The sequence below is a fragment of the Dendrobates tinctorius genome, unplaced genomic scaffold (genome assembly GCF_039654945.1).
Source record: "Dendrobates tinctorius isolate UK_male_01 unplaced genomic scaffold, ASM3965494v1 ptg000384l, whole genome shotgun sequence".
In the NCBI taxonomy this organism is placed as follows: domain Eukaryota; kingdom Metazoa; phylum Chordata; class Amphibia; order Anura; family Dendrobatidae; genus Dendrobates; species Dendrobates tinctorius.
Genome location: NW_027362050.1, coordinates 3,631,992 through 3,657,774, shown reverse-complemented (window position 1 = coordinate 3,657,774; position 25,783 = coordinate 3,631,992). Strand labels below are relative to the sequence as shown.

At 44.8% G+C, this 25,783-nt stretch overlaps 1 protein-coding gene across 1 annotated transcript in view; it reads left to right on the top strand.

Annotated features, from left to right (window-relative positions):
• Positions 1 to 25,783, top strand: part of LOC141076038 (uncharacterized) — a 98,331-nt gene that overhangs the window by 11,624 nt on the left and 60,924 nt on the right. Inside the window, exons 4-11 of the mRNA XM_073563297.1 lie at positions 2,849 to 2,941; positions 3,101 to 3,196; positions 6,191 to 6,286; positions 8,082 to 8,177; positions 16,528 to 16,623; positions 19,035 to 19,130; positions 21,507 to 21,602; positions 22,368 to 22,463. Coding sequence (XP_073419398.1) covers positions 2,849 to 2,941; positions 3,101 to 3,196; positions 6,191 to 6,286; positions 8,082 to 8,177; positions 16,528 to 16,623; positions 19,035 to 19,130; positions 21,507 to 21,602; positions 22,368 to 22,463 — 765 coding nt within the window. The remainder of the gene's footprint in view (positions 1 to 2,848; positions 2,942 to 3,100; positions 3,197 to 6,190; positions 6,287 to 8,081; positions 8,178 to 16,527; positions 16,624 to 19,034; positions 19,131 to 21,506; positions 21,603 to 22,367; positions 22,464 to 25,783) is intronic.

Genomic DNA, 25,783 nt, shown 5'->3' with positions numbered 1-25,783 from the left:
CACATACATACTACATACATACTACATGCTACATACATACTACATATATACTACATGCATGCTACATACATACTACATGCTACATACATACTACATATATACTACATGCATGCTACATACATACTACATGCTACATACATACCACATACATACTACATACATGCTACATGCTACATACATACTACATACATACTACATACATACTACATGCATGCTACATACATACTACATATATACTACATGCATGCTACATACATACTGCATGCTACATACATACCACATACATACTACATACATGCTACATGCTACATACATACTACATACATACTACATACTACATGCATGCTACATACATACTACATGCATGCTACATGCATGCTACATGCTACATACATACCACATACATACTACATACATACTACATACATACTACATGCTACATACATACTACATATATACTACATGCATGCTACATACATACTACATATATACTACATGCATGCTACATACATACTGCATGCTACATACATACCACATACATACTACATACATGCTACATGCTACATACATACTACATACATACTACATGCATGCTACATACATACTACATGCATGCTACATGCATGCTACATGCTACATACATACCACATACATACTACATACATACTACATACATGCTACATGCTACATACATACTACATATATACTACATGCATGCTACATACATACTACATATATACTACATGCATGCTACATACATACTGCATGCTACATGCATGCTACATACATACTACATACATACTACATGCTACATACATACCACATATATACTACATACATACAATACATTCATACAATACATACATAGACATACAGTACATATAACATAGAGTAACATACTTACCAATACTTGTCACATTGTTCCCCGAAGCCATTGTCTTTTCCGGAATAAATATCAACATAACAAACCACAAAAATACTCACCCACGATCCGAAGCAGTCCACGAGTGTGTCCCACGACGATCTTGGGTAGAGAACTGCAGCATCAGATGATGCTGCCGTTCTCTACGGGCTGCAGGAATCCAATGACGGAAGGTAGGTATCCTTCCGCACTGTATTCCTCCGCCACTTAAAAAAAAAAAAGTCCCTAGTCTCACTTTATGCCATTGCTGCGTGGGAAATTCCCACACAGCAATGGCATAAAGTGAGACTAGGGACTTTTTTTTTTTAAGTGGCGGAGGAATACAGTGCGGAAGGATACCTACCTTCCGTCATTGGATTCCTGCAGCCCGTAGAGAACGGCAGCATCATCTGATGCTGCAGTTCTCTACCCAAGATCGTCGTGGGACACACTCGTGGACTGCTTCGGATCGTGGGTGAGTATTTTTGTGGTTTGTTATGTTAATATTTATTCCGGAAAAGACAATGGCTTCGGGGAACAATGTGACAAGTATTGGTAAGTATGTTACTCTATGTTATATGTACTGTATGTCTATGTATGTATTGTATGAATGTATTGTATGTATGTAGTATATATGTGGTATGTATGTAGCATGTAGTATGTATGTAGTATGTATGCAGCATGCATGTAGTATGTATGTAGCATGCATGTAGTATGTATGTAGTATGTATGTAGCATGCATGTAGTATGTATGTAGTATGTATGTAGCATGTATGTAGTATGTATGTGGTATGTATGTAGCATGTAGTATGTATGTAGCATGCATGTAGTATATATGTAGTATGTATGTAGCATGTAGTATGTATGTAGCATGCATGTAGTATGTATGTAGTATTTTTTTTTTTTTTTTTTTTTAACATTTAACACATTAGCCGGATGATGGGACTACTACTGTCCCATCATTGGCTAATGTGTCAATCACTGTCATGGTAGCAGGCATCGCCAGATGGGACTTGTAGTCCCATCGGACGATGCTTGCACAGACCCCCGGACATCAGCACAGCCCCCCGGCAGGCCGGCACAGCCCCCCGGCAGGCCGGTACAGACCCCCACAGGGTGCACAGACCACCGGCAGGCCGGCACAGCCCCCCGGCAGGCCGGTACAGACCCCCACAGGGTGCACAGACCACCGGCAGGCCGGCACAGCCCCCCGGCAGGCCGGTACAGACCCCCACAGGGTGCACAGACCACCGGCAGGCCGGCACAGCCCCCCGGCAGGCCGGTACCGACCCCGGGCAGTCCACACAGCACCCCGGCAGGCCGGCAGAGACCCCCGGAAGGCCCGAAATGACGGCGCATCATGATGCGCACACACCGCGCATCATGATGACGTCAGGCCGTCAATCAACTTTGAACTTCCGATTCCGATGCCGAATTCCGATATTGAAAAAATATCGGAAGTCGGTATCGGAATTCCGATACAGCAAGTATCGGCCGATACCCGATACTTGCGGTATCGGAATGCTCAACACTACTTGTGACTATCCATCTTCCTCTTGATTACATTCCAGAGGTTTTCAATGGGGTTCAGGTCTGGAAAATGGGCTGCCCATGACAGGGTTTTGATGTGGTGGTCTCTTAATTTTTGCCAGAGCTGTATACATATATTTATATTATATATATACAGTATGTGTGTTTTGAAGAATATTGTTTTAAAATGATGTGTATAGTTGTGTATTTACAATGCGATTTTAACATGAGGTTTTACATACAGAGAACTGCTGTTAAAATCGCATTGCATATGGATTACATACGGATGTCATACGGAGAACACTCCTGCGATTCTCGGCCGTCAAATCGGACCGATTTTTTATCCGTTAAGTGTGACTCTAGCCTAATACAGAGCATGGGAGAAAAGTGACGATCTGACTCAAACCCTTCTTTCAGGTTGAACAGTGAAGTCGAACTGAACTGTGAGACAGAATTCCAGGAAGAACCAACAAAGATTCCCCCAAATATGAAATCTAAGGAGAGTTGGGGGTAAGTACAAAGACAAGTTCACACAATGTGGTCAAGATTCTGACAGTAATAACCGACAGTGATTTATAGGTAGTGTGTTTTGTGTAGGAATCATTTCTTATTACTAGTTTTTAGCTGTTGTGTTTTTTTTTGTGAGAGCAACCTGAGTTTTCCTTGCAGATTAAACTGTGAACTTGAAGAAATCAGCTGCGAAAGAGGAATTCAGGAAGAGTCGAAAAAGATTTCCGCAAACGTGATATCTAAAGAGGGTCGAGGGTAAGTGCGTTAAAAGTTCACACAATGCGTCCAGGCGTACAGTAAGAATCCGTTGCTAACAGCCAACAAAAATTAATTATCTATAGGTAATGTGTATTGTACTTTTAGGCAATTGGATAAAATTATCTAATAGGGTTGCTAAGAGGTATTATTTTTCCCCAAGCCTGAAATAAATGGAAAGCCCTCGATAATCTCATGTAAAAAATATCAATAAATGCCCCTCCATTTCATAGGAGTGCAGCAACAAGGTTACGGTTGGCATTAAAATGAAAAGCAAAGTACATGTAACTGGAGGGTTTAATGCAAGCTGTAGAAGAGAAGTACGAGATTCTGTAATTGCCGCAACCTCTGAAAAAAATATTCTATATACAAGCTATAGACAACGTTCAGAGTTGAAAATATACCTTGAAGGGTTATTCTAGACTAATATCTTCAGGAGTGCACTACTCTCTGGGTTCATGCTTGCCTAGGGAAGTGTGCTACTAAAGATTGACAGTTAAGACCAACAGCCTTAGGCCAGGATCACACATGTGAGGAATACGGCTGAGTCCCGCATGTTAATACCCGGCACTGCTGCCGGCACTCGGGAGCGGAGCGTACAGCTCCATGTATTTCTATGCAGCTGCACGCTCCAGTCCGAGTGCCGGGTATTAACATGCGAGACTCGGCCGTATTCCTCGCATGTGTGATCCCGGCCTTATACAGAGGTGACTCAATTGATGCCAGAGAGGAGAGCAAAACCGGGGAGGTTACAGCAGAGGGGCCGAATTCAGTGTGATTGTTCAGTGATATGGTGTAGATGGCATTCATCTTGCTGAATTTATGACGTACAATAAAAAAATTATATTGTGGTACCATATTAGCAAGAAAAATCTATGTTACTTACTTTCATGTAAAAAAAAAAAACTAAATTCCTGCTGAATTTGAAACGCAATTATATATTTTTTATTTCTTCATTCTTAACCCCTTAGTGACCGAGCCAAATTTTACAATTCTGACCACTGTCACTTTATGAGGTAATAACTCTGGAACGCTTCAATGGATCCCACTGATTCTGAGATTGTTTTTTTTTCGTGGCGCATTATAATTTAATATAATGGTAAATTTAGGTCGATATGATTTGTGTTTATTTATGAAGAAAAATCAGAAATTTGACAGAAATGTAAAAAAAAATTGCAATTTTCAAACTTTGAATGATAATCCCTTTAAGGCTGGGATCACACATGCGAGGAACATCATGGCCGAGTCTCCCATGTTAATACCCGGCACTGGCGTTCAGCCTCATAGCAATACATGCAGCTGCACACTCTGCTCCCGAGTCCCGGCAGTATTAACATGCGAGACTCGGCAGTGTTTCTCACATGTGTGATAACATTTTAAATACAGCACCCCCAACATATTGAAAACTGCTGTTAGGTAGTTTATTAACCCTTCAGGTGCTTTTCAGGAATTAATGCAATGTGACATAACAGTAATGACAAAGCTTATTTTTACCACCTAAATGGCGCTAACTTCTGAACAGGCCGGGACAGCCGGCAGACTCTAAGGCCGCTATTTGGTCATGAAAACATCAGGATCACAAAATCATGATCTCAGGGTGGCGATGGGATTAAAAAGGAAGCACTCACACACTGTTATCCACTTATATGATGTAGTCACTATTGACAACAGCATCTAAGGGGTTAAAGAGATTTGGACGTGTCAACACTGATCGTGACTGATGCAGCAAGTTGTCAGCTATAGTGGACAGCCGACAGCTGCTGGATTGTCACCTGTATGGGGATGCTATTTTCTTATATCGCAGGTCAGTAAAAAGACGTGTTGGCTGTTATTAATGGATTAATGCACTAGAAAGCAGCAGCAATCCACAAAAAAAAAATCTGAAAACAGTGTCAGACAGAAACAGCAAGCTTGCTATCCACAATCAACTGGTTTTTTTTTCCATTTAGTGTACAATATTTTTGTGAAGGAGGGAATAATTGTTTTTTTTTAGAAATGCAAATGAAAGTTCCCTGAAATCCAAACATTTGACTGTGCCTGTCTCACATCTCACAAAGTGTGCAGGATGTAAACTATTTTTTTGTCATCTATTTAACTAGTCAAATATAAATCCGTATATGTGATTCTATTACAGTGCCCTGTTCCATCCACTCATTTTCCATGGGCCACCTTTCTTGGTTCCTCAAGGCAGAAAAAGTTGAGGAACCATGTAGTACTCTTATGCAGGAAAAAGTAACTGCACCTCTGCCTTACAGGAACACAGCTAAGCCATTAGGGGTTTACTGTATTTAATAACAAGCTTGTTATTTCTTTTACAATGAGCAGACTAATCAATGCAGCTTGAGAGTAAAATGGATGTTCAACATTTGTACAAGTTTGAGAATAGAGATGAGCGGAACACTTCGTGCAACCCTAATGTCCGGTCAATGTCAGTGGTCTCTCAAAATGGATAGAAGATATGCAAATTTCTTGATCTTCCAGGATACCAAGCTCCGCTTATGATTTTGTATGATTTTGCGAGGTTGGTGCGTTGTCCCCTGTGCACCACATGCTCAACAGATGTCACCACACCAGGCCAATGAATCAAATGCTGCATTGGAGAACCCGAAAGGTCAGGAAATTTGCACAGCTCCTGTCCATGGCCAATGAGCACTGAGCTGGAATATGGAACATATTTGCATGCAGTGATCCGCTCATCTCTAATTGGGATTCAAAGGTGCTGATTGAAGACCCCTAGATAGTAGAATTTGAGACAAGAAGGCTCTAAATGTTAAGGTCTGAACAGTGAGTGGGAGGGAATAACCAATAGAGAATCAGTGGGAAGCATTAAACAGATTGAGGTCTTTGCGAAGTGTCTGGAGTGTACAGTTTCAGTCCCAGATGTGATCCAAAAACCCCTTAGCATTGACATAATTTCCCTACCAGCATCATTAAGCAGGAGACCTATAGCGTCGGTTTAGTCTTTTCTTAAATCAGCCTAACTTTTTCTTTTAGGTTGAATTGTGAACTTGAACAAATCATCTGCGAAAGAGGAAACCAGGAGGAAACAACAAAGATTTCAACAAATATGAATTCTAAAGACAGTTTTGGGTAAGTTAAGGCAATCAGTAAAGCAAGCTTGTCATGTTAACAGGCAACTGTGTATTATAGGAATTGTACAGGCGCATCAAACAAAATTAGAATATCATCAAAAAGTTAATTTATTTCAGTTCTTCAATACAAAAAGTGAAACTTATATATTATATAGAGTCATTACAGAGTGATCTATTTCACGTGTTTATTTCTGTTAATATTGATGATTATGGCTTACAGCCAAAGAAAACCCAAAAGTCATTATCTCAGCGAATTAGAATACCTTATAACACCAGCTTGAAAAAATGATTTTAAAATCTGAAATGTTGCCCTACTGAAATGTATGATCAGTAAATACACTCAATACTTGGTCAGGGCTCCTTTTGCATCAATTACTGCATCAATGTGGCGTGGCATGGAGGCGATCAGCCTGTGTCACTGCTGAGGTGTTATGGAAGCCCAGGTTGCTTTGATAGCAGCCTTCAGCTCATCTGCATTGTTGGGTCTGGTCTCTCATCTTCCTCTGTGCAATTCTCCATAGATTCTCTATGGGGTTAAGGTCAGGTGAGTTTGCTGCCAATCAAGCACAGTGATACTGTTGTGTGTAAACCAGGTATTGGTACTTTTGGCAGTGTGGACAGGGGCCAAGTCCTGCTGGAGAATGAAATTTCCATCTCCAAAAAGCTTGTCGGCAGAGGGAAGCATGAAGTGCTCTAAAATTTCCTTGTAGATGGCTGAGCTGACTTTGGTCTTGATAAAACACAGTGGACCTACACCAGCAGATGACATGGCTCCCGAAACCATCACAGATTGAGGAAATGTCGCACTAGACCTTAGAAATCAAGGTCCCAGAGTCTGGAGGAAGAGTGGAGAGACAGACAATCCAAGCTGCTTGAGGTCTAGTTGCTATCAAAACAACCTGGGCTTCCATAACACCTCAGCAGTGCCACAGGCTGATCGCCTCCATGTCATGCCGCTTTGATGCAGCAATTGATGCCAAAGGAGCCCCGACCAAGTATTGAGTGCATTTACTGAACATACATTTCAGTAGGCCAACATTTCAGATTTTAAAATCATTTTTCAAGCTGGTGTTATAAAGTATTCTAATTTACTGAGATAATGACTTTTGGGTTTTCATTGGCTGTAAGCCATAATCATCAACATTAACAGAAATAAACACTTGAAATAGATCACTCTGTAATGACTCTATATAATATATGAGTGTCACTTTTTATATTGAAGAACTGAAATGAATTAACTTTTTGATGATATTCAAATTTTGTGAGATGCACCTGTACATTGTCTTTTAAGTGTTTTTGGTCATTTGTAAGAAAAAATTTGATAGATGTTCCTAGTGGCAATTTTTTAAACCAAGTTTTTGGAAAACCTTGCAGTAATCGCATATAAGTACAAGTAACTGCACATCTGCATTATAGTAGTGCAGTTTAGCTATTAGAGTTGTTTCTAGTAACAAGTTTGTGGACGCCAGTAAAATGAGCAGAATGGTGAATGCAGCTCTGGAGCACATCACAGACTGTACAACAACAGTACAAGATGTTGTAAATAATGCAGCCACTAAAGATTAACTTTATGTACGATTTATCAAATTGCTGAAAATATGCTTTTAAGGGAAACTCTGGAACTAATACAACTGAAGCTGCACATTATATATATTTATTAACAGAGTATGCATGATTATAGAACATTCTTAATCTGTGCAATGGCTGAAAAGCATAAATCATAGAAAATTGGTGCGTAGTACCTGTTTTTTGGGGTACAGGTTTAGAAGGATTAACCGGAATTCTTCTTCTAGTCTGAACAATCAACTTAAACAAATCAGCTACGAAAGAGAATTCCAGAAGGAGCCAACAAAGATTTCCACAGACATGATATCTAAGGAGAATTGGGGGTAAGTATAGCAATAGGTTTTCACACTGTAAATGAGTTTACACATATACATGAGTGAAGTAAGATTCTGGTGCTAAAAGCTAACAGTGATTTGAATTTGCTATGTATTGTGCTTTTAATAGTGATGAGCGAGTATACTCATTGCTTGGGTTTCCCCAAGCATGCTCAGGTGATCTCCGAGTATTTTGGCGTGCTCGGAGATTTAGTTTCTGTTGCCATTGTTGCATGATTTGCGGCTGCTAGACAGCCTGAATACATGTGGGGATTTCCTAACAAACAGGCATTCTACACATGTATTCAGGCTGGCTAGCAGCCGCAAAACATGCAGAAACTAAATCTCCGAGCACATCCAAATACTCGGAGACCACCTGAGCATGCACGGGAAATCACGAGGAACGAGTATACTTGCTCAACACTAGTTATTTATTTGTAAAATATTATTTACTCTGTCGCCTCATTGGGAGACACAGAACCATGGGTGTTATGCTGCTGTCCACTAGGAGGCGACACTATGCATAATCTGAAAAAGATTAACTATGGCTCCTCCTCTGCAGTATACACCCCTGGACGGCGTTAGCCTTCTCCAGTTTTTGCTTAGTGTCGCATAGGAGGCACACCTAAGGATTACAGATGAAGAAAAGTGGGTCTCCTGTGAGACTCCCGACATGGCTCCTTCCTCGGCCCCTTTTATAGGGTGCCCGGTTGACGTCGAGATGGCTATTCCCCATGTCGCTCCTAGTCCCTCGGGTGCTGGTTCGAAGTCAAGACCCCCCGCCTTCCCCAATTCCCTTTGGTTTCTGGGTTGAGGTCGAGGCGAGGATAAAGCCTCCTGAAGGTGACAGCAGCACCCTCCCTAGTCCCCCTCTGGGGGCATTAGGTTGAGACGCCTCAGGTAGGGCTTGCACAGGTAGCACTCTGCAGCTCCCAGCAGCATGGGCCAGCACACTGTGCCTGCATCCAGGGACCCCAGCTCAGCTGTGGACTCCTGTCGGGACCGGGGGGAGTGCAGGCAGGCATGGCACATCTCAGACACAGGGCTCTCTGCGCCGTTTCTCTGGCAACAGCAGGTGGGGGATCCTTCAGCCCACCCCCCACCTCCTATAGCCCCACCGCCATCCTGCCTTCAATCCGGGAGGGCCCGGTTCAGATCCGATCCCCTCGCGGACTTCCGCGCCGACCTGGAGCCCTCTTGGGCATCAGACATCTACTTTAGGCCGTGGCTTTGGCCTAGCTGAGGCCGCCGCCTTGTTTCTGCCCCCGGCCGGCCCCCGGATGACAAATATGACACTCTACAGTGTCATAGAGGGGGCGGATCGAGACTGAAAGGGCGCGTTTTTTACACAGCCCTGCCGCCTTTTTTTCTGCTCTCCGCCCCCTTTCTCCTTCCTCCTCTTCTCCACGGCAGCCATTTCTGCTGCAGGACAAGATTAACCCTGCATATCATCCAGGCCAGCCTGTCTCCGGGGGGCACAGGACTGTGGATCTTCGGCGCTGGACCTAGGGCCACACTGGTGGGGTAAGATCACAGCTGGGTTTCTTACTCGGCTGTGATTCCAAATTCCTATAAGGCCCCCTATAGGTTCCTCTGCATAGCCACCCCTGTAAGGCCCCTCTGCATAGCCACCCCTCTCGTGCACTATGCCGGGCTCAAGGCCCAAGAGAACCAGGCAGGATTGCTTTTATGCATTCTGCACAGCCTGCAGAACCACTCTCCCCAGTGGCAGCATGTACTGCCGGGACTGTATCCAGACTACTGGGTCAGAACCCCCTGAAGCCCCTACCAATGCTTCGGTGTCTGATACTATGCCGGAATGGGCTACTCAGATGTCGCAATCTATGACGCAGTCTATAGATAACCTAACCTCCACATTGCTTCAGGCTCTGCAGGGTCATGCCTCGGCTGTGAACATTACCCAGCAAAGGGAGAGCTCGACTCAGGGACATGTCGTTCCGGGCACATCCAGACGTAAGCGGACCCACAGGTCGCGTCCATCTGTGTCATCCCATAGCACACGGTCATCCCCCTCTAGGGAGAGACAACGTAGTTCCAGGTCACCTAGACCGTCCCCTACCAGGGACAGACAACGCAGATCTCCACATCGATCCCTGACCACAGAAGACCTCTGCCCCAGTTCACCCACCAGGGGACGCCTCGGCGATACACAGGATTCGGAAGGCATCTGTGACTCCGACTCAGACAACGAAATGGAGGGGTCCCTGATCCCAATTCCCCCTAGCAATACAGAGCTAGTTGAGGACGTAATCTCTTCCATCCATCGGGTGCTGGACATTTCTGATCTGCCCCCGGAGGCCCCAGAACACAAGATTTCCTTTGAAGGTGTTCTGAAACCGCCTAAGGTCTTCTCTAATCACCCAGAATTTAAGGTGATCCTTAACAAGCAGTTCTCACAGCCTGAGAAGAAATTCACCAATCGCAAATATTTGGAAGCAAGGTACCCCTTCACGCAGAAGGACACCAAAGAATTGACAGAACCACCCGAAGTGGACCCCCCAGTCTCTAGACTAGCAGCACAGACCCTTCTCTCACTGCCAGATAGCTCAACCCTCAGGGACGCAGCAGACCGGCAGGTAGAACGCATGGCTCGTTCAATTTTCGAAGCTGCAGGGGCCTCCCTGGCTCCCGCGTTTGCTTCAGTTTGGGCTGCCAAGGCCATTCTGGCTTGGGCCAAAAAATTACAAGCTGGCCTCCAAGCACCAACTCCTGAGCTGTCGGACCAAGCGGTTCAAATAGCAGTTGTAGCATATTACATGCTTCAAGCAGCTCTGGATTCAGCAAGGGGTGTAGCGGGGATAGCATCAAACGCCATCACGATTCGGCGTATCCTCTGGCTGTGGGAATGGAAAGTGGACACGGCCTCAAAGAAGTCCCTCACGCACCTCCCGTACCTCAGTGGGCGGCTTTTCGGTGAAGAGTTGGACACAATGATATCCAACGCCACCGGGGGGTAAGAGTACCTCTCTCCCTCAACTGTAACCTAAACGCACTTACAAAAAGCGTAACCAAACACGATTCCGATCCTTTCGGAATTCTTCGGGCTGGTCCGTCTCGCATCCAGCACAAAATCGTAACCGTTCCCCACGCAGGGACAACTCACGGTCGACGCAAAGGCCGGACAAGACATGGCAGTCAAAAGCAGGCCAGTCGAAGCCCAAAGGAGGAAAAACTCAGACTTTCTCCTCATCATGACTCACGAACTCCGGAAGACACCCCACCCGTAGGCGGACGACTTTTGCTCTTTCAGCAAGTCTGGCTGCCTATTACAGAAGGCAGGTGGGTCAGGGAACTAGTGTCTTCCGGATACAAGATAGAGTTCACTTCCAACCCACCGAACCGATTCTTCCTCTCTGTTCCCCCAAAACCGCCAGCCAAGGCTCGTGCCTTCCACCAAGCGGTTTCCTCCCTTCTTCAAGCAGGAGTCATAGTACCGATTCCCGCGGGTTCTACTCCAATCTATTCGTAGTCCCCAAAAAAGGAGGCAGCGTATTGGACCTAAAACAACTCAACAAATATGTACGGGTTTGTCACTTCCGCATTGAGTCCCTTCGGTCCATCAATGCGTCCATGGAGAAGGGAGAATATCTCGCCTCCATAGATATACAAGACGCATACCTGCATATACCGATTGCTCCCGCCCATCAGAGATTTCTCAGGTTCGCAATCGACCAGGACCACTGCCAGTTCGTGGCTTTCCCGTTCGGACTCACCACGGCTCCCAGAACGTTTACCAAGATCATGGCAGCCAACATGGACGTTCTACACTCCAGAGGCATAGTAGTCGTTCCATACCTGGACGATCTCCTCATCAAAGCATCCACCTTCAAGGACTGCGAGCTCAGCGTCTCAATCACAGTCGACACTCTGAGTCGCCTGGGCTGGTTAGTCAACCTACAAAAGTCATCGACTACCCCAAGTCAGTCTCTGACCTTCCTGGGAATGCTATTTGACACCTCCAGGGGTCTGGTGCTCCTTTCCAAGGACAAGGCACTGGCTCTCCATCTAGGAGTTCGCATCCTTGTCCGCAGCCCCCCCCCCGATCTCTCCGGTTTGCCATGAGAGTCCTCGGCAGGATGTCAGCAGCAATAGAAGCGGTCCCATTTGCCCAGTTTCACCTCAGGCCTCTTCAACTAGCCATTATCAAGTCCTGGGACAGGAATCCCTTTTCCCTCAACAGGGAGTTCCAGCTAACATCGTCAACCAGGAGGTCCCTGCACTGGTGGCTCAAGCCAACCTCGCTCGCAACGGAGAAATCCTTTCTCACAGGTCAATGGAAGGTCCTGACCACCGACGCGAGCCTGACGGGTTGGGATGCGGTGCACATAAATCACAGGGCACAGGGCAAGTGGTCACCAGTGGAAGCGAACATGCCCATCAACATCCTGGAAATTCGTGCAATCCTCCTGGCGTTGAGAGCCTTTCGTCACTTACTGGCAGCCTCTCATATCAGAGTACAGTCGGACAATGCCACGGCTGTTGCATATGTGAACCACCAAGGCGGGACATGCAGTACCCGGGCGATGAGAGAAGTGACACACATCCTCCACTGGGCGGAAGACACGGAGTCGGTACTCTCTGCGGTCCACATTCCAGCTGTGGACAACTGGGAAGCCGACTTCATCAGCAGACAAGGAATGGACTCGGGAGAGTGGTCTCTCCATCCCGAAATTTTTTCGCCAGATCTGCCTTCGCTGGGGGACCCCGGACGTGGACCTAATGGCATCCCATTTAAATGCCAAGGTCTCCAACTTCATGGCCAGAACACACAATCCGCAGTCGCTCGGCGCAGATGCCCTGGTTCAGGACTGGACCCAGTTCCAGCTTCTGTACATTTTTCCACCTCTCCCCGAGATATCCAGAGTGGTGAGGAAGATCAAACAAGAGGGAGTTCCAACCATCCTAATCGCGCCGGACTGGCCCAGACGTACATGGTACGCCGACATCGTACAACTTACAGCAGACGCCCCCTGGCATCTCTCCAACCGTCCCAACCTTTTGTCACAAGGCCCGTTCTACCACCAGAACTCAGGGGCTCTCAATTTTACGGCGTGGCCCTTGAGACCTGGGTTCTAACCCAGGCAGGGCTCTCACCGGACGTCATTGGAAACATGATCAGGGCACGGAAGCCAGCCTCTGCTCAGATTTATTACCATACCTGGCGAGCCTTCTTTACCTGGTGGGAATCTTGTGGCCAGATCCCACTCCCTTATTCCTTCCCCAAAGTACTTGGCTTTCTCCAATCGGGTCTGGAGGCCAGGCTGTCCCTGGGCTCGCTTAAGAGCCAGGTGTCAGCGCTCTCAGTGCTTTTTCAGAGACACATTGCTAACAAGCCGCAAGTAAGGACTTTTCTTCAGGGGGTTTCCCGACTGGTTCTCCCCTACAGAAGTCCCACTCCGCCTTCTATCCCAGAAGGTGGTCTTTCTGGTGGCAATCACCTCACTACGCAGGGTGTCTGAACTGTCAGCACTCTCCTGCAGATGGCCCTTCCTGGCTTTTCACCAGGACAAAGTAGTTCTCCGTACGGTCCCATCCTTCCTTCCGAAGGTTGTGTCCAACTTCCACCTCAATTAGGAAATTTCACTGCCATCCCTTTGCCCGGTTCCGGTTCATAGAGTGGAGAAGGCTCTGCATACGCTTGACCTCGGCAGGGCATTGCGTATATACATGTCTAGGACTGCGCCCTTCCGCAAGTCTGATTCCCTTTTCCTTCTTCCGGAAAGCATCCACCAGGGTCTGCCGGCTTCCAAAGCTACCCTTGCCAGGTGGATCAAATCCATCATACAAGAGGCTTACTGCCTTAAAAATTCTCCTCTTCCGGCCGGTATTACGGCACACTCTACACGGGCGGTAGGGGCCTCCTGGGCCATTCGGCACCAGGCTTCGTCACAACAAGTGTGTAAGGTGGCCACTTGGACTAGCCTACACACGTTTACTAAACACTACAGAGTTCATACCCAGTCCTCAGCGGACTCAAGCCTGGGTAGATGGGTTCTGCAGGTGGCGGTGCCCCAAGTTTAGGGATCTGTCTGCACAATATTCGTCCATTGCTTCCCACCCAGGGACTGCTTTGGGACGTCCCATGGTTCTGTGTCCCCCAATGAGGCTACAGATTAAAGGAGATTTTTGTGTACTCACTGTAAAATCTCTCTCAGCCTCTAATTGGGGGACACATATCCCACCCTGTTGCCCTTACAGGCCGTTGTTACGGTTGAGTTCTCATATTGTTCTTTGAGCTCGTACATAGTGGCCTTCTTAAAGGCATGGTTATGCTAATGCTTTTGCACAAAACTGGAGAAGGCTAACACCATCCAGGGGTGTATACTGCAGAGGAGGAGCCATAGTTAATCTTTTTCAGATTATGCATAGTGTCGCCTCCTAGTGGACAGCAGCTTAACACCCATGGTTCTGTGTCCCCCAATTAGAGGCTAAGAGAAAGAGATTTTATGGTGAGTACACAAAAATCTCCTTATTTTGTAGGGAGGCAAGAATCATAGAATCATAGAATCATAGAATCGTAGAGTTGGAAGGGACCTCCTGGGCCATCTGGTCCAACCCCCTGCTCAAAGCAGGATTCGCTAAATCATCCCAGTCAGATGTCTGTCCAGCCTCTGTTTGAAGACTTCCATTGAAGGAGAACTCACCACTTCTCGTGGCAGCCTGTTCCACTCATTGATCACTCTAACTGTCAAAAAGTTTTTTCTAATATCTAATCTTTGTCTCCTCCCATTCAGTTTCATCCCATTGCTTCTAGTCTTTCCTTGTGCAAATGAGAATAAAGTTGATCCTTCTACAATGTGACAGCCCTTTAGATATTTGTAGACAGCAATTAAGTCTCCTCTCAGTCTTCTCTTTTGCAAACTAAACATTCCCAAATCCTGCAACCTTTCCTCATAAGACAGGGTTTGCAGACCGGTCACCATTCTGGTCGCTCTTTTCTGAACTTGCTCCAGTTTGTTGATGTCTTTTTTAAAATGTGGTGCCCAAAACTGGACACAATATTCCAGATGAGGTCTGACCAAAGAGGAGTAGAGGGAAATAATGACTTCACGTGATCTAGACTGTATGCTTCTGTTAATACATCCTAGAACTGCATTTGCCTTTTTTGCTGCTGCATCAGATACGGTTTTTCCACCAGTGTGTCCCAAAGCTGAAAAGTTTGGAAAAATAATGCTGTAATCTTATTTAAAAAAAAGATAACTTAATTTTATAATAGTGAGCATTATGTTATAAGATGAGGATATAGATTAAGTGGTGGTCACTTCTGTATATGGGGCAAATTGCTTACTTTGGGTGTTACTTATTTTACTACAGTGGTTTGGTTTTTTTTTTATTAAGTGAGCACATACTTGTTTTTATTAAAGTGATAAAGTTGCTTAACTACTTCTGGAATGCCCATAGGCTTTAAACATCTGGGCGGTCCATGCTTTACTCTTCACTGACATTCTAAAAAGTTAAGGCAGAGAAAGCTGCTTGTACAGTTCTTGCAGGTGTGGGGGGAGGGAGCAGACTGTCAGACTCACCCAGATTCCCCATAGAAAAGGTTTTATTGCTATGTTTTATCTCCCTGATTGCTGTAAATATAAGGGCAAACAAGCACTGGGGATACAGATTAGGAAGCACTGATAGTACTTCCTCCTCCAGACCCAGTGATCATGTGATCACTGGGAGTAGGGATAGAACAGGAGCTGATGAATCGTAGGAGACCCAGCCCACCTTTGCTATGCAGGCAGGAGGCTGAACTTCATTTGTAACTGGGGCTAATATACCAGCCCCATTTACAGGAAAAATCAGCAATGAAAAGAATGTATTAATATGTTAACATGCCCCCCTAATGGTCTTTTGAGACCTCATGCTGTGCGCAATGTGTGAAATACATGACAATAATTATATAAATAAAAAAGCTAAAATAATAAATAAATAATAGAAAATAAATAAAACACCGCAAGTTTGATCTGTTTCTCCATCTCATCAAAAAAATGAAATAATTTCCACAAAAGGGTTACATTATTTAAAATGTAATTTAGCAATTCTTTCTGCTTGTGAAAAAAATAAAATAAACAAAAAAATATGGAATAATAGACACATATTACCTTTATTATTTTTTTTTTACATTTTCCCCGATATCAGTAACAAATGAAAAAAAAAATCTAAAAATGACATAATTAGGAATATCCAAACAAGAACTTTTTTTTAGAGTCGTTGAAATTGCATGTAGGAACAGAGGAAAGGAAAATGGCCCTTAACTGATTCTTTTTGATTTTAGTGGTGATTTATAGTTAATTTGCAATATGACTTGTTTTGTCTTTTGTGAGATCAGTCTGAGTTTTTTTTGCAGGTTGAACAGTAAACTTGAACAAATCAGCTGCAAGAAAGGAATCCAGGAGCCGTCATCAATGATTTCTGCAATCATGAAATCTAAAGAGAGTTCTGGGTAAGAACAGCAACAAGTTCACACATTGTAGTCATAAGTAATAATAATAATAATAATAAATTTTATTTTTATAGCGCCGACATATTCCGCAGCACTTTACATTTCAGAGGGGATTTGTACAGACAATAGACATTACAGCATAACAATAATCACATACAGTAGATTATAACAAATACCAAGAGGAGTGAGGGCCCTGCTCGCAAGCTTACAGTCTATGAGGAAAGAGGTAGACACGAAAGGTGGGTGGTAACAGTTGCCCTGTTTGTATGGACCAGCAATAATGTTAAGTGTGTAACAGTACAGACGCAGAGGGCTAATGGATGCATAAAGCATGTGGGAACATGATGCTGGGAACCTGGTTATGGTAAAACTTTTGGCTCTGCCACACAGGGATAGGTTAGGTTAATGTGTTGAGGCGATAGGCCAGTCTGAATAAATGCGTTTTCAGGACACGCTTAAAATTGTGGGGATTGGGGACTAATCGTATTGACCTGGGAAGTGCATTCCAAAGAATTGGCGCAGCACGTGTAAAGTCTTGGAGACGGGAGTGGGAGGTTCTGACTATTGAGGATACTAACCTCAGGTCATCAGCAGAACGGAGGGCGCGGGTAGGGTGGTATACTGAAACAAGGGAGGAGATGTAGGGTGGTGCTGAGCCATGGAGGGCTTTGTGGGTGAGGGTAATAAGTTTATACTGAATTCTGGAGTGGATGGGTAGCCAGTGTAATGACTGGCACAAGGTAGAGGCATCGGTGTAACGATTGGTGAGGAATATGATCCTGGCTGCAGCATTCAAGACAGATTGGAGAGGGGAGAGTTTTGTAAGAGGGAGACCGATTAGAAGAGAGTTACAATAGTCGAGACGAGAATGAATAAGAGAAACAGTAAGAGTTTTTGCAGAGTCAAAAGTAAGAAAAGGTCGAATTCTAGAAATGTTTTTGAGGTGCAGATGACAAGAGCGAGCCAGTGATCGAATGTGGGGGGCAAAGGAAAGCTCGGAATCAAGTATGACCCCAAGACAGCGGGCATGTTGCTGGGGAGTAATAGTGGAACCACAGACGGAAATGGCAATGTCGGGTGTAGGTACATTAGTAGCGGGAGGAAACACAAGGAGTTCAGTCTTTGACAGGTTCAGTTTCAGATATAGTGAGGACATGATATTAGACACAGCGTTTAGACAATCGCCAGTGTTTTCTAGAAAGGCTGGCGTGATGTCAGGAGAAGAAGCGTATAATTGGGTGTCATCAGCATAGAGATGGTACTGGAAACCAAATCTACTGATTGTTTGACCAATAGGGGCAGTGTACAAGGAGAAGAGGAGGGGGCCTAGAAACGATCCTTGAGGAACCCCAACAGTAAGGGGAAGGTGAGAGGAGGAGGAACCGGCAAAAGAAACAGTAAAGGAGCGGTCGGAGAGATAGGAGGAGAACCAGGAGAGAACGGTGTCCTTGAGGCCAATGGAATGGAGCATAGTGAGGAGGAGCTGATGATCCACAGTGTCGAATGCTGCAGAGAGATCCAAGAGAATTAGCATGGAGTAATGACCATTTGATTTAGCTGTTAGCAGATCATTAGAGACTTTAGTGAGGGCAGTTTCAGTGGAGTGTAAAGAGCGGAAACCGGATTGGAGAGGGTCGAGAACAGAGTTTTCTGAGAGATAGCGGATAAGATGGGAGTAAAGCAAGATTCTTTTTGTAAAACTTAACATTGAAAATCCAACAACTACATATCAGTATTGTGTATTGTTTTCATGTATTTTTCGCCATTTATAAAAAAAAATTATTGATAGAGGTGCCTGTTGGCCGAAAAAGTAAGATAAGCTGTTAGAGGTCAGTCTAGTGACTCTGGTCTTTAATGCAGCCTGAAGAATAGTTCAAAATACTGCACATAATGCAACCTCTGATGATTACTGCTATGTACAAACTGTAAGATGTTGTTCAGAGTGGAAAATACATTTTCATTGGAAACTATGAAACTGCTTAAAACTGCAGTCTCTCATTATAATTAAGTACTAAAATAGCATTGAAGATTCCCTAACATTATATATCTATGCTCAGGCCCCAAATGTAGGTAAAAGAAAGATTTGGGGGCGATTCATTAACACTGGCATAGTGCACGCCGGTCTTAATGTAGTGCTCGCTGGAGTACATTGATCTCCATTTGTTGCTCAATGAGCGCTTCTGATATCCAGCGTGCGCTGTTTCCAGAAATGTACGAAAGCTGGGGGCTGACATACATTTCTGGAGTAAGTTACGCCCACTGATGAATTTGACGAGTGGGCATGACCTCGCTAACTCCTGACAACTCCCGCCCATGCCACGCTCATATCACGGTATTGTGAAGTATTGTGTCTTATTACTTGATTTTAGCTGCTTTGTCTTTAGTGAGATCAACCTGATTTCTTCTTGCAGGCCGAACTGTAAACTTAAACAAGTCAGCAGCGAAAGAGGTTTTCAGGAGGAGTCGACACAGATATCCACAAACATGAAATCTAACGAGAGATGGGGGTAAGTACCGCAATAAGTTGTCACATTGCGGCCGTGAGAAAAGTAAGATTCTGTTGCTAAAAGTCAACAGTGATTGTGTTATTAGGTGTTTTTGGCCACTTATAAAAAAAAGTAAGGTGCGAAAAGGTAAACTTTTTTTCCACATCGGTGTTCAATGATCGAAAATGTTGGGAAACCCGGCAATAATCTTGTGTAGGAAGATGTATTAGATGATCTTGGCAAAGTTGTTTAAAAGGAACTGAACTTTTGAACAATTCAATAACACAAGTGAATATAACAAACTTCGTAATATATCTTACCAGCTTCCTTCCCAACTTATCAGCCATTTCTTAGTCTCCCCCTCCTCCTATACTTGTCATCCATTCTGAAAAATCAGCCCAAATCCCTCTTGCTTAAGGTACTGTCACACTTAGCGATGTACCAGCGATCCCGACCAGCGATATGATGCGGTCAGGATCGCTGGTGCATCGCTAAGTGGTCACTAGTGAGCTGCCACACAGGCAGATCTCACTAGCGACATCGCTGGGGTCGGGGGTCGCTACTTACCTGTCACACCAGGCAATCCTGAGTCCTCCCGCCCGGCTCCAGGCGTCGCTCGTCGTCTCAGCAGGAAGCGCTGCAGGAAGCTGACGACAAGAAACAGTCCAGCCTGTTCTCGCGCGATCAGCGATAACCAGCGGGGGAGCGGGTCGTAGGTAAGTATCACACATAGCGATATCGCTAGCAATATCGCTATAACGTCACAAGTTATAGCGATATTGCTAGTGATATCTCTTAGTGTGACAGGCCCTTTAGAGATGATGGACTACAGATGTTATGTGACACATTATGCTCTATCGAGAGGGAGGGGAAGCACTAAGGAGCAGGGAGAGAAAGCATGCACAGGGGAGACTAACTGGCGTTTTAATTTTTCTTTCACAAATCAATAATACGCATGAAAATAAACAACTTTGTATTATATCTTATCAGAGAAATCTGCTTGTTTCTGTCAAAACTGATCAGTCATTATCAAAATTTTCAATTTCTAGATAAAATCTGTATTCAGTGAAGAAAGATTGTTCCATTACTGAGATAGGAGATGGCAGCAGCTACAGAAAGAGGGAAGAGGTAAAGACAGAACTCCGCACTCCTATCTGCATAGAATCTTATCAGCAGCAGTTGCCATCTCCTATCTCAGTAATGGGAAAGTCTATCTTCACTGAAAACAGATTTTACCTCTGTAAACACAGAAAAAACAGAGCAGAGAACAACATCCAATAAAAAACAATAATTTATTAATTCAAGTAGTTGACAATACAAAAGTATACATGTCAATAAAGACTTATATAGTAAAAAGGAAAAGGAGGGATACAAAGGCCAAAAACAGAGGTACACATGGTGATCCTGTGACCAAGGGTTATAAGATATATATAGCGACAATATGATACAACATGATAAATCCCGGGCAAAATACCCATACCCCGAGGGGGTCACAGAGGTGCACATTGGCTCACTGGTGATCATGGGTAAGTGATACTATTTAGATAACGAATGGCATTTGACTTGCTTAAATGCTCTAGACAATATTAACTACACCTTGTATGGGTATTTTGCCCGGGATTTATCATGTTGTATCATATTGTCGCTATATATATCTTATAACCCTTGGTCACAGGACCACCATGTGTACCTCTGTTTTTGGCCTTTGTATCCCTCCTTTTCCTTTTTACTATATAAGTCTTTATTGACATGTATACTTTTGTATTGTCAACTACTTGAATTAATAAATTATTGTTTTTTATTGGATGTTGTTCTCTGCTCCGTTTTTTCTGTGTTTATTCCTAATGGGAGCATTTCCTTCTCTTATTGTTGTTAGGCCTTGGCCTTATTTTTTGGATTGAAGTTATTTTCTTCAGTATTTATTACAGTTTATATATGCTTATTTTTGACTATTTTTTGTTTTCAGATTTTACCTCTGTGTCTAGCTTCACCCCCCCCCCCCCTCGGTAAAAGAAAAAACATGTCTAGTATATAAAAGTGATTTCCACTAAAAGGGGTACATTATTAAAAATGTAATTAGGCAATTCTTTGTGCTTGTGAAAAAAAATAAAATCAACAAAAAATGTGGACTAATAGACACATATTACCTATGGTTTTTTTTTACATTTTCCCCAATATCAGTAGCAAATCAGAAAAGATCTAAAAATGACATAAATATCATAAGTATGAATATCCAAACATGAACATTTATTTTGAGACGTTAAAATTGCATGGAGGAACGGAGGAAAGGAAAATGTCCTTTAGCTGGTTAATTTTTATTTTAGTGGTGATTTATAGTTAATTTGCAATATGACTTGTTTTGTCTTTTGTGAGATCAGTTTGAGGGTTTTTTTGCAGGTTGAACAGTAAACTTGAACAAATCAGCTGCAAGAAAGGAATCCGGGAGGCGTCATCAGAGATTTCTGCAATCATGAAATCTAAAGAGAGTTCTGGGTAAGAACAGCAACAAGTTCACACATTGTAGTCATAAGTAAAGCAAGATTCTGATGGTAAAACTCAACATTGAAAATCCAACAACTATATATCAGTATTGTGTATTGTTTTCATGTATTTTTCACCATTTATAAAAAAAAATTATTGATAGAGGTGTCCGTTGACCGAAAAAGTAAGATAAGCTGTTAGAGGTCAGTCTAGTGACTCTGGTCTTTAATGCAGCCTGAAGAATAGTTCAAAATACTGCACATAATGCAACCTCTGATGATTAATTCTATGTACAAACTGTAAGATGTTGTTCAGAGTGGAAAATACATTTTCATTGGAAACTATGAAAATGCTTAAAACGGCAGTCTCTCATTATAATTAGTTAATAAAATAGTATTGAAGATTCCTTAACATTATCTATCTATGCTCAGGCCCCAAAAGTAGGTAAAATAAAGATTTGGGGGCGATTCATTAACACTGGCATAGTGCATGCCGGTCTTAATGAAGTGCTCGCTGGAGTACATTGATCTCCATGTGCTGCTCAATGAATCAAGCGCTTTTGATATCCAGCGTGCGCTGTTGCCAGAAATGTACAAAAGCTGGGTTCTGACATACATTTCTGAAGTAAGTTATGCCACTGATGAATTTGATGCGTGGGCATGACCTCGCTAACTCCTGCCAATATCCTGCCCATGCTGTGCTCATATCACAGTATTGTGTCTTACTTGATTTTAGCTGCTTTGTCTTTAGTGAGATCAACCTGATTTCTTCTTGCAGGCCGAACTGTAAACTTGAACAAGTCAGCAGCGAAAGAGGTTTTCAGGAGGAGTCGGCACAGATATCCACAAACATGAAATCTAACGATAGATGGGGGTAAGTACCGCAATAAGTTGACACACTGTGGCCGTGAGAAAAGTAAGATTCTGTTGCTAAAAGTCAATAGTGATTGTTTTTTAGGTGTTTTTGGTCACTTATAAAAAATTATTTAGTAAGGTGCGAAAAGGTAAATTTCTCCTTCGCCTCTTTGGGGGACACAGACCATGGATGTTATGCTGTGGCCAATAGGAGGCTGACACTAAGTTGAGACAAAAAAAAGAGTTAGCTCCTCCGCAGCATATACCTTCCTGCTGGCCCCAAGTGAACCAGTTCTTGCTTAGTGTCTGTAGGAGGCACACTGCTCTGGTCTTCAGACCATTTGTTTTTTTTAATTTTTGTATTTTCCTTTTTTTATTTTTTAATCTGGATGAAGTGGCAATGGAGCCTTTCAAGGTTTCGATTTCCCCAAACCAACAACAGGCGAGCACATGCGAGTGTCACCTCCACGTATCCTCTCCTGTGAAGTGGGATGCCATGCCTGAGCTGATTCAAGGGCGATGGGTCTCTTAAAGGGCACCGATCTCCCAGCACCGACTTACGGACGAGCACATGGAGTGTCGCCTTCATGTATCCTCTTCTGCAGCCAGGCCTACGCCGGATGACCTGCCCTGCCCATCCTTAGGGATTGAACCCATAGGATGCTCAGAAGCCTCTATATGGCATCCGTGCAGCCCCCACTGGTTCACCACTTTTTAAAAGCGGATGATGCAAGGAGGCGGACAGTCCCTCTCCACTTCCATTCTAAGGGATGCTGGATTGAGGCATTCACTTACCCCGTACCATCCTGAAGATTACTCATGGCCCCTAAGCGACCAGATAAGTGACCGAACAGTCCGAGGGTCACCTGGGGAACGCGTGCCTCTGCGCTGAAGTCCCATCGCTGTGGCTCCATGCCGGGAAGCGCACCGCGGTGAGTGCCAGGCCATCGGCCATTCTAAGCTGAGCATGACTGCTCTCGTGAAGCCACGCAACACAAGTTCTGCCACAGCCAGACATAGCTCTGTGAAATCCTAGTGGAGCAAACCCTTAGGATAAACAGAGGCCCCCCACGGCATCTGCGCTGCTCCCTCTGCACCACCACTGATGGAACAGCGGTGCTGCAGGGAGCTGAACGGTCCCTCTCCACCTCCCCCTCAGAGGGAATGGTGGATTGAGGGTTCCTGCACTGTTCCTGTCACAGCACTGGCCTGCAGGCAGAGGCTCTGTTCTCAGTCCCCCTGGTGTGACGGTAAGGGGGCTTCGGGGTGCGTCACGGGCCTTGTCGTTCTTTCTGGCCGGGCACCGCTAATTTAGCCCCCGGCTTCGGCCCTTACTAGGCCACAGGTGGTTTCTCCGCTCACCAGCCGTGCATCACGTCGGAGGTCCTGCCCACGTGCCTGACGGTAGTGTCGGCGCCTCCCATGGCATGCGCCGGGAAGCCCTTGGTCCACGGACTCCTTCTCTGGAGCCGCTCCAGTCAATAATCTAGGCCCCGGCTTCGACCTACTTCGGAGGAGCCACCCTCTCCCGAAGTGACGCGGCGGTGGTTCTCACGGGAACGCCCACCTCCTTGCTGAAGTCCTTTTGCGGTGGCTCCATGCCTAGACGCGCACCGCTGTGAGTGTCAGACGCCCCCCCTGGCCGCCGGGGAGGAGGGGGATCTAATCCCAACTACCATATTCCTTGCTGGGCTGCTTTACATACATTGACGTGTTGGCTGTAGGACCATGCCCCTCGAGGAGTTATGGTCCGTCAGCAGAGGACTGTCGCTCTCATCCTCCACTGGAGTGCGCCGCCGGTCGCTCCGTCCTTCAGGTGGCAGCTGCTAAGCAGCGTGAGACTGGACAGGTACCACCATCCTGCAGACCAAGGTACAGGCACCCTTATATGACTTAAAGGGTCATACAACATTGAGAGCAAGGATAGCGCCCATTCAGCGCTGACACGGGTGCTGTTTTCCTGGGGAGGACCACAGTCTACAGCGTGAGACCTCGGCCAAGTAAATGACTGGGGAATGAATGGGAGCAGCCGGCGCATGCTGAGTAACTAGCGGTGACGTCACCGCTCATCACTGAGTCTGGCTCTGCTCCATTCATTCCCCAGTCATTTACAGTCGGGAGCGGCTGTATTAGCAGCGCTCCAACTGTAAATATATTAACTCCCAAGATGGATTTACGCCGTGGGACATGAATGTGCGCCGGACAGGTAATGTATATATTTGCTTTATTATTTTCAACTTTTTTTCAGAAGAACGAGGGCTTCGCTAAGGAATTACCAGTGTAATAAAGATTATAAAACTGTGTTGTATTCTTTAATTAAAATAATTTATTCTTATTGTGTGTTTATTTAACCCTTTATTTACTGTAGGATTAGCAATGGATCGGTGTCTTATTGACGCCTCTCCATTACTAATCCGGGCTTAATGTCATCTTATAATAGAAAGGTGGCATTAACCCCTTTATTACCCCACTTGCCAGGGCTACAGGGCAAGTGGGAAGAACCGGGCAAAGCTCCAGATTAAGCGCATCTAATAGATGCGCCTTTTCTGGGCAGCTGGGGGCTGCTGTTTTTAGGCTGGGGGCCAAGATCAATGGCCCCTTACCAGCCTGAGAATATCAGCCCCCAGCTGTCGGCTTTAGTCAGGTTGGTTGTCAAAAATAGGGGGGACCCCACGCCAATTTTTAAAATTATTTATTTAAATATTTAAAAAAAACAGTGTGGGGACCCCTCTATTCTTCACAACCAACCTGGCTGAAGCTGACAGATGAGGGATGCAGCCCCCAGCTGTAAGATTCGTCTGGTTGGTTCAGAAAATGAGGGGGACCCCCACGTCGGGTTTTCATTCATTCTGCTCTCCTGCCGGCAGAGCAGGAGAGCAGAATGTCAGCCGCAGTCAGCACCAGCCGACAGGAAAGGCGCTTACTGTAGCCACTTCTTCCCGGCGGCTGTCCGTGAGCATGGAGGACTGTGTGAACAGTTCTCTGTGTGCACGTGGTGTGCAGCACATGTTGCGGGTCGTGTGTTCGTGTTAAAACGGACATGTCTCCGTGTTTTGTACACGGAAACATGGTCCGTGAAAACACGCTGACATCTGCATAGACCCATTCATTTCAATGAGTCTACGTGTGTCAGTGTCTCTGGTACGTGAGAAAACTGTCACTACACGTAACATAGTAACATAGTTATTAAGGTTGAAGGGAGACTTTAAGTCCATCTAGTTCAACCCATATCCTATCCTAACTTTCCCTAACATGTTGATCCAGAGGAAGGCAAAAAAAACCCCATGTGGCAAACAGTAAGCTTCACATTGGGGAAAGCTCCCTGAATCAACGCAATTT